The 10,222-nt window shown below is 34.5% G+C and overlaps 1 protein-coding gene across 1 annotated transcript in view; it reads left to right on the forward strand.

The window, feature by feature from the left end:
* Znf407 (zinc finger protein 407) overlaps nucleotides 1-10,222 on the forward strand; it is a 501,268-nt gene that overhangs the window by 41,522 nt on the left and 449,524 nt on the right. Inside the window, exon 3 of the mRNA XM_008850672.3 lies at nucleotides 1,056-1,170. Coding sequence (XP_008848894.1) covers nucleotides 1,056-1,170 — 115 coding nt within the window. The remainder of the gene's footprint in view (nucleotides 1-1,055; nucleotides 1,171-10,222) is intronic.

A 10,222-nucleotide genomic window follows, 5' to 3' on the forward strand; every position in this document is an offset into this window, starting at 1 on the left:
TATTGAAAATTGAATGTGAGTGCTTTGTATTTATTAAAGTTCACACATTTCATATTCCAGTTATATTGGAAGAGTTATTTTATAAAATATGTGGTAATCATGACATGAAAAGTCTTGGTAACATACTGTACTGATTTTAAATTATGGTTTTCTTGTAATTTTTATTTATTTGAAGATATAGTGATTAAAAAATTGAAAGGTAGTATGTACACATTTTCTGCCTTGAGATTGTTGTTTTCATTCATGTGGGGCTGATTAAATGCTAGCACATTTCAGTTATAGTTTCACCTACTGCTCAAAATAATTTTATTGACTTCAAAATAATCTGTTTTCTTATTTTTGAATATAGATTAATCTTATTCTCTATTAAATGATCTAAATCTTTTCTTGTTACTGTGCCTCTTGTCTTAAAATATTTGTTCATGAGGTCAGTAACCAAGGTGTCAATATTTCTGACTTGCTGAGTCACCACAGACTATAAAATGATCATGAAATCACAGTAATTTATCTGTTGTATATTCATACATTTATGAAGATGTTATTAAAATAGTAATATAGTGACTCTTTTAAGGTAAGTGGCAGAAAATATGAACTGCTGTTCTTAATGTAAATAAATTCAAAGTGGAAAACCCTGAGGAAACTAGGTGCTGCTGAGAAATATACTCCACGATATGCTTTTATATATGCCAGTTATAGTATTTGTATTTGTATTTTTAAAATAGAGTATATCCAAGAAATATTTTTGTCATTTTAATGAAAAAATATTTAGGATTATTTACCTCAACTGCTTGGTGCTCCTCAACTTTTGATTTTAAATCCTAGAAATGTCATTGAGAGTTGGGAAGACTCACCTAATATACATTAAAGCCCTCCAGGTAGAACAGTGATGGGATCTGTGAGGTTATAAATGAATGCAAATGTTCTGTTTTGGAGACAGAAATTCTTAATTAGATTGAAGGTATGGTTTAAGATTTTGCTCACCCTCTCTAACCATTTAAAACTATCAGTAATGCATTGTTCAAATCCAAATCTTATTTTATGTTAAATTTACTCAGGATCAAAACCATTCAAGTGCAAGATATGCCATTTTGCAACAGCTCAGCTTGGAGATGCCAGAAACCACGTGAAAAGGCACCTTGGGATGAGGGAGTACAAGTGTCACGTCTGTGGGTGAGTGAACTGAAGCCATCTCTGCTGTGTGAACCAGGAACCGTGTGCGGGTTATCCATTGTTTCAGAACTCAAAACTGATATGAGTAAGAGTGGCGAAAATTATGCGTGCGTACCCTCCTTTCCTTTGTTATGGTAAATTCCTTAAATACAGTTATGACATTCTTCCCCCACTTCTAATCCTGTGCTGAAGATGAGCAATTTTATGGGCTACAAGGTCAATTTGAACCTGTAATCTGTAAATTGACTAAATTATAGGATGTTCATTCACATTGCCAGAGAGAACTATAAATTCCATTTAAAGACATAAAAAATAGATAATATAGCTTTAGGAGTGTATATGTATTTTTTTTTCCTCTTGCTGTACTTCCTTAATTTTAATTACATTAGTGGCTCTTTGGATCTATTGGACATATTCCGTAAGAAAAATAAAACACCACAAGATTTAATTTCAGATGCCTGGTTACTGATTGTTTGAGAGATGATGTAATAACAACAGTACATAATAGATTTTTGTATAGCATGATTTCAAAACTAGTTTCCCTTTTTAGCTAGTGGTTCTTTGCAGATTCATTTGTGATGTTTAGAATGTTTAGTTGTCATTCAGGTTCGTTGCATTTAATAGAAAACTAATTAATTTAGCAGAAATGTTTAAAATGTTTTAAAATGCTGTGACATAAATGGTATATCGCAGGACATTCAGAGGTAGATTTTAATACTCCACTTCTTATTAAAATATATTTTAATGTTATTATGCTAGAAAAATTAATAAGTATATCATATAAAAACACTTTATGAGAAACCTAAGAAATCTGCAGTTCACAGGTCCAATTAAATTACACAATATGCACATGTTATATTATGCTTATGTAGGAGATTCTTCAGGTTGACAGACACACATATAAATATCCTTCAAGTCAGGATCAGTTCTGTTTTTTGGTGGACAGTACATTTTCCCAGTATGTAGTTGCATTTTTCAACCCTTAAGATAGTTTTACAAATAACTTTGCAAGCAGTTTTATTAACTGTGGTCTGTGATTTATTTATTGGCTGAATTGATGGTTCAGTGACTTGCAGCTAAAGTAAATGAAGATGAACCTTTGCCCTGAAGCCCCCTCAAGATCAGTGGGAGGATGAGTTTTGTTACTACTGATTTCAGCTGCAGGGGTCAAGTATCAAATGGTTCATTTTAATTGCTTTAGGTCTTGTATTTTAAAAGATTCCTCATTTATTGTTTTAATACTTTGAGTTATAGGAGAAGATGGTCTTGACACCAATGAAAATGTACTGTTAAATGACAGTAACAGTTTCTTTCCCATTTGTGAGAAATAAGTAAAAAAAATTTTTGTATATTCCGTTAGTTGCAGTCTAATTCCATTCATATTTTTTTAAAAAATGAGGGTTACTGTGACCTTGGAAAGAGAAAAAGAAACTTTTTCAGAGAAGTATTTCTTACATATATGGTATCAGAAACAATTTATAATTAATTGGTTTTAATTGTATAATTTGAACAGTATGCCCTTTGCTTTGCTAATTGCTTTCTATATAAAGATGGAATGCTGTTCTAGTAGTTTAGGTATTTGATTACCAAGATGCAGAGGTATAAGTAAAAATGCAAGTATTGAGTTTTATGTCACTGCCATAAAGAGCTACTTTATGTGTGTGTGTGTGTGTGTGTGTGTGTGTGTGTGTGTGTGTGTGTGTATGTGCACGAGAAGGGTATGTCAAAAAACATTCTAGATTCCAGGATTTATCTTTTCGAATTATGGTAGCTTTTAAATTTCATTTCCCTGTAAGATGATACTTCTCTTTTTATAAATGAAATCCACTTTGAAAATTACATGACAATGATTTTAACAGGGTAGATGTTCTTACAGAAAAGTTAACAGTTCTGAAGGATTTCAGTAAATTGAAGAATGTTGATCTATATAGTTGAAACAGAACTGTAATGAATTAGGTAATACAGTGCTAAAGGAAAAGTACCCTAGGTTCTGTATTTCATGTGTTTCATAGGTATGGGAGAGTAACATAAAAATTAAAATAGAAAACAAAACAAACAAAGCAAAAATACAGGGATTGGTTCTCAGTACTGGCACCGGAGAGCATTGGTACATTAACATTGCTGACAATGTCAATTCATTATCACTGATGGCTAAATCATCGCAGAAATGCTCAGTGGACCTATTAGTTCCTGAACATAAGCAGCCTATGCTGCATTTCTTCATTAGCTTTAATTGCTATAAATTTTACCTTTTACAAAATCATGCTTTAAAAGGTGACGTGATCTTTCAGGAACATTAACTCTATAATTTTGTCACAAACAGAAGGTCTTGCACTATGTTTTCTTTTCTCCAGTAGTTAATGTCTTAGTCTCAGTCTTTTAGAATTTTATTAATGACCTCTTTATTATCTAGTTATAAGTAGTTATTTCTCAAGTGGTCCTGATTGAATAGTATGTGAAATAGCAGGGTAGGCACATTTTTAAAGTGACTATTACTCACAAAAGTGAACTTTTTTTCTTTTTTTCAGTAACCTCATAGTTTTCTTGAAGAAACTGCTCATATTTAATGATGGAATTTATGGATATGGCAATATGTTCTTTTTCTTGTCTTTAAGTATAAAGACCGTAGGTCACATGAACTATGTGTCTTACGATTTTCACTGACTTAGCTTTAGAATTCTTTACTGTCAACTCCAGTGTTAAAAATTGCCTTTAAAACTGTTATATAAGTTGTCTGACTTACGTTGATCAACTTGAAGGTGATGTCTTCCCTATCTCCTCCTGGCAAATCTCGGCCACAGTGTAGCCTGGATTTAAATTGACTTGACAGAAGAAGCTGCGTGTGTTTGGAGTCTAATTCCTATTGTCTGTTTAGGATTTGGAATTTAAGATTTAAGTTCTGGTTGAGCAAGATTTATCTTATTGTGTTATGGTGGACATTTCAAAAACCTGTTGGTTGACACTTCATGTTCTATGTACATCTTGTAAATAGCATTTAAGAACTGTTTTTCTAGGAGTAACAGAGGTCTGTTTTGGTTGGTTGGTTGGCTTTTTGACTAGAAGAGTTTTTTAATGTTTTACTTACATCTAAGTATGATTGAGAGAATTTTTCTATAACATAGTGATATTTATATTTAGGCTCCTGATGTACGATTAACATGAGCATCTGCTATGGGGTGTGATGCAGAGCTTAGTGAGAGTAAGGGTAAATAATGGGAAAGAGCCTCTGTGAAGGCTAAGAGTTTTACTTCATAATTTTTATTTAAGAATAGGACAGACACATCTTTTTCTTAAGTTCATGATCATCTATCTTTATTCTTTCAGTTGCATAAAAACTCTGAAAAATCTCAATAACCAAAAAAAGTGTTTAGAACACATGACTTGTTAATTCTTTTAAATTCTGTGTGTGTAGCTCAGTGATAGAGCTTTTGGACTCAGTATTACACACACACACACACACACACACACACAGTCAGTTGTGTGTGTGTAAGCCAGTGTGCATTAATATTTATGCAGTGCTTGATAGAAAGAGCCATGTCTAATGTTCATCTCACTTGCTGATTTTGATTGATTTTATTCTTTAGTTAATGTTTGTTAGTGTTAGCCCCATTTACAGATGGGAGACTTGAGGTTCCAAGTGATAGCGTGAGATAACTTGAACTCTGCAGCTGGTTCTGCTGGTTCACTGCTCTTCTTCCTCATTATCCCTTAACATTTTTTTTTTTCCAGCTTTTTGTTGTTTGTGTCTTTTACCCACTTTTATTTTTTTTCGGTCTTTTTTTTTTGATACAGGGTCTCCCTGTAGCCCCAGCTGTCCTGGAAACTCACTATGTAGACCAGGCTGGCCTTGAACTCACAGAGATCCACCTGCCTCTGCCTCCCGAGTGCTGGGATTAAAGGCATGTGCCACCACAACTTGTACTCATTTTTTTTACTCTGTTTTCTAGCACTTAATAAGTATAATATCTGCTTCCTCCCACTAGTCACATTTATTTTCTGTTTTTGTTCAAATTTACGTTCTTATGAAAGAATGCTTATCCAGTCTTAGTTTATATTCTGGCATTTAAGCCTCACTCTCTGTCTTTGTTTCATCCTCCCTACTCTAAGTCTTACTGTAAGTGATGTTACTATTTTCCCCCACTCTTCTTTTTTTTTTTTTTCAGTCTTTTGATACAGGGTCTTCCTGTAGCCTCAGCTGGCCTGGAGTGCACTATATAGATCAGAGTAGTCTTGAACTCTCAGAGATCAAACTGCCATTGCCTCCCGAGTGCTGGGATTGAAGGCATGCACCACCACGCCTGGCTTCCCCCACTCTTCATATGTTTATCATTGATTGTATTCACCTGAATGGTTGACCGCTTCCGTGTAATGGGAAAAAGTGCCTAAAACCGGTAACAGGTAAAACTGATGTACCTAGGTTATTGTTTTATCTTTCAGTACTAATTATCTTGAAATAATTATAGCAAACTTACAGCGGGCCTGTGATTTCCATAAACCCAAGAAATGATACCTAAGTTTTGTATGTCATTTTTCAGAAGCATAAACCCCAATACATGAGAATTAGGGATCATGATATTTACTGGTGGATTTCCCTGTGTCTAGTCTTGATTCATATGTATGGAGCTAAATAGTTGAATAGGATTTTCCTGATCAGGCTAGAATAAGAGCATTTTCTAAATCTTTCACTTCTGAGTTTATGAGAAGATTCCAGATAAATTTAAATTGTGCATTACTGTGCTTAGGAAATGTTTATTTCTAGTTGGTATAGGAAATCTTAAATAGAAAGTTACTAATTCAGTAAAACACTGTCTCTGTCGCTCTGTCTTTGTCAGTCTCTCTCTCTCTCTCTCTCTCTCTCTCTCTCTCTCTCTGTGTGTGTGTGGCATTACCTAGTTTTTGTGCATTAGAAGGGATCTTTATGTAGATGATTATAATGTCACTTTCTGACCTTTGCAGCTTGAATAATTGTAAATCATTGCTTCATAACGTGTCAGAGAATGTCTGTACTAGGCAATTAAATGGCAGAATATAATAGACCAAATTATTGCCTGTCATGTTTTCAACAACACAGTTAGTATTTGAGTTACACTTAATCATTACGTGCATTAGCAACTTCATTGGAATCCAGCTTCAGGCTGAGCATGAAATACATTACATTATTTAAACCTCTAATGGTACAAGTCATTTATTTGTGTTGAAGTGTACAACATGCAGAGTTTCATAAAGCAAGGAACACTTGAGAGCTTAATTTATCCAAATCAAAGTCTAAATGCAGATAAACACAAGTGGCAAAAATTAGTAATTTTTATAGGCTGGAAATATTTAAAAATACATGGTTGTGGGTAATTGTAGGCAGCAGGAATAAATTAAAATCACTATTTTTAGTCTGCTCTGAGAACTAAAGCTGTATATACCTAAATCATTAAGAGTACCACGAAATTGCATTTTGAGCTGAACAATTAAGTATACCCATCATATCTATAGATGTATCCAAATAAATATTTGCTTCAATTTGTTGTTTTGATTAAAATATATAGATGGAAAAAGTTAGTTTTGTACTGCGGCAGTGCATTTTGCCTGTAACAATATAAAGTTCAGCATCTTCAGTTTTGTAAAAAAGACTTAAATTAACAGTAAGATATTCATTATAAAAGATGTATTGTATGTATTTTCCATATAACATTTTATTGCTTTTAGTTTAATGATATGTTTTTCTCTTTATTTTGAAATTTTAAAATGCCATGCAATGATTACTATCTCTCTTTTCTGTCACTTCAAATTACAAAATTGACAATGATTTATCTTTCTGGTGGTAAAATACTTGAAATATTTTTTAAATTTTGATGAATATTTTCAGTGTTTTTATATACAAGTCACTTTACAATTTGAAAATCTCAGCAGCATCTTGACTATGACATTTAAATAACAAATGTTCTTTCCTGGTAGAACTCTAGTATATTTTCCAGTGAACTGTTTTGTTAGTCCAGGAGAATCTTACAGTGACAGAAGAGCTCTCATCATCACCACAGCCTGCTTTCCTTCTTGTAGTATTCTGTTGGCTTTTTGTATGGTATTGAGTGGTATGGGTTGGGGGCCAGTGTCCAGAGATTTATTTCAAGGCAAGTAAGTATGGTCAACCTATAACAAAACAGAGATTAAACAAGCATTTAACTTAGTTGTAGTTGAAACTATTAACCTCTGTCTTTAACAGTGAAATAATCATGTCTCAGTATATTAAATCACTGTTTCTTTATTTTTTATTTTAAGATGGCTTCATGGGGATTTACCAGTCCTATTGTAGGGCTCAGGGTCCTTTAACTCTCACAGTCACCACAGGGCATGCAGGAGAGTAGTTGCTCTCTGATTTCCTTCACCTGCTCTATGATTTCATTCTTTTTCTTGCCAATCTGTTCTCTACCTCCCTCTTCCTAGTCATCTGTTTCCTAAAGTAAGTCTTTTACTTTGTGAAAGCTCTCTCTTGTAGCAGATTCTTGTGAGTCTGTGCAGGCATGGTAACTGGATAGTGCACTGGCCTTGTGGTAATGAGCTCCCCAGAGGACCGAAGACTGGAGGAGAAAACAGGTTATGGTACAAGAGCCACTCCAAGGGGGAATAGGTAAAGTGGAAGCCCTATACTGAGGAATGTAGAAAAGTCTCCCCACATAACTGGACTCTGTAGAAAGTTGGGTCCTAAGATTAGTTATGAAGTCAGGCAAACTTGGGTATTTTCAACAGAGGGAACTAAAGAACATACAAGCAAAAATAGAGAGGAATGGAATAACATGGCTTGTTATTAAGAACTCTAGATTAAATGTTCTGGAAGTATATGTGACTATGGAGGTAGGTGCATATTATATAGATATCTGTTGGACACCACAATGTGCTGATGCTGTGTTAGAGTTTAAGATTGGAAGACCCAAAGAACTGCTGCCTGAATCAGAAAACTCAGGTCCAGAAATGGCCAAGTTTCTCTGGTTGATTCAGAAACTGCCTGGGGAAGGTCCTGTTGGATATGATGGTGAATGGGAATCAGGCAGATGAGCAGGGGCCATGGTAGGTGTCAGCATGGAGATTACTGTGTTTAGGACTGGAAACCAAGTCAACACTCCAGGAGGCTTGATTGTAAAGCCAGATAGTTGCAGGGATGGGTGGGTGAGACAGTCTGATTACTTCTCAAAGCTACACCATGCTCAGATGTTGAATGCTGGCCTTTTTCTCTTTCTTTTTCTCTGCTTTCCATCCCTTCTCTTCTTCCTCCCCCACCTCCTCTTCCTTCTCCTCCTCCTCCTCCTCCTCCTCTTCCTCCTCCTCTCCCTCCCCCCCTCTTCCTTCTCCTCCTCCTTTTCCTCTTCCTCCTCCTCTCCTCCTCTTCTCCTTCCTCCTCCTCTTCCTCTTCCTCTTCTTCTTCTTTCAAACAACAACAACCACCAAAATGAACAAACAAAAAACCCCCCACCTGTCTAACTTCCCAGTTTCCTGGACAGTAAAGGGGAAAAGAGAGAGAAAGAGAGAGAGAGAGAGAGAGAGAGAGAGAGAGAGAGAGAGAGAGAGAGAGAAAAGAAAGAGAAATGTGATCCAACAGGGAAGTGGAAGTAAATTACTACTTCTGAATCAAGGGGCATGGGAATTGGTCAGAGGAATTATTTTAAGAGAATTTCATTATTTGTATTTTTAATTAGGGCTACTATTGATTTTTTGATAATTAAAATGAAACAGGCTGATATTTATTCCAAATAGCTTAATGCAGTGTAATTACAAATAATAGCAAGGACATACAGTTGTGGTGAACAGCGCTGATGCTCACATTAATGTGGAAGATGTCTGATGTAATTGTGTTTCCATGCTACATGAGCTAGGTGAGCAGTATAATTTGGGATAGGAAACTATTACATTTTAAAAAGTGTATACTGTTTCATAATGCACTTTTTCTTATACTTCTTACTACTCAGTTCCTTTCTTATTTCTAACCACCTTTTCATTTTATGTTTTTATACTGTTCTCTTTATTCTTAGTCCATTTTCATTCATTCCTTGAGATCCTTACTCCTCTAGCTGCCACTGGCTTTTTAGCCTTTTGCCAATGTTAGTGTAGGAAGTGCTAAATATTGTTTAATGCAACTTCTCTCGATACTTGAATTGTCAGAATGTTACTTTTTATTTACACTTCTCATCCAGTTTTAAAAAGTACTGTTTACTGCTGAAGGGCTTTTGGAATATCTTTAGCTGGACCAAAGGATGGGTTGAAGGACTTTTAAAGGGTTAATTTGAATCATAATTATGCTTTCAGCTTTATGTATGACTCATGGGAATCTCAAATATTCTTGTAAATCTGGCTAAATGTAAGATCCTTTCTGAACTATTTTAGAACTGTTATTGTAAATGAAATAGATGAAAATGGTCTCATGATGTTAATACATTGGGTAATTATCAGTATAATATTAACAAATAACTGTGAAGTTTTACATTGTGTTAAGTGACATTAATAGTCAAGTAGTTCACAACATAAGTTTTCATTAGTCTGAAAAATTGGATTGTATTTAAATATTAAAGACATTTTAGTATTCTCCACTAAAATTTATTTTTAAAATAGGGTTTTAGAACTTAGACTACTGCATGATTTAATCCATCTAGTGGACAGATAAAGAAATTTGGGTCAAGAGCTTAAGTGACTTTTCACAAATGGAGACAAGAACCCAAGACTTTTGGCTCTCAGGGTCAGTGCTATTTCTATTCCATCCCACTGGCATCCTCAGTAGTTTTAATATATCTTTTAGACTTTTTGGCTTCACTGTTTTTTAGCTATCAATATTTTAATGAGGGAAATAATGGACACATGTTTAAGCAGCAAAGTTGATTAATTTATTCATTTTCATCTATCTATCTGTCTGTCTGTCTATCATCTATCTATATATCTGCCTACCTACCTATCATCTACCTATCATCTATCATCTATCTATCATCTGTCTTATCTATCTATCATCTATCTATCTGTCTATCTGTCACCTATCATCTATCTGTCTGTCTATCTATCTATCTATCTATCTATCTATCTA

This window comes from Nannospalax galili, unplaced genomic scaffold, assembly GCF_000622305.1.
Source record: "Nannospalax galili isolate Female #2095 unplaced genomic scaffold, S.galili_v1.0 scaffold243, whole genome shotgun sequence".
NCBI classification, from domain to species: Eukaryota; Metazoa; Chordata; class Mammalia; order Rodentia; family Spalacidae; genus Nannospalax; species Nannospalax galili.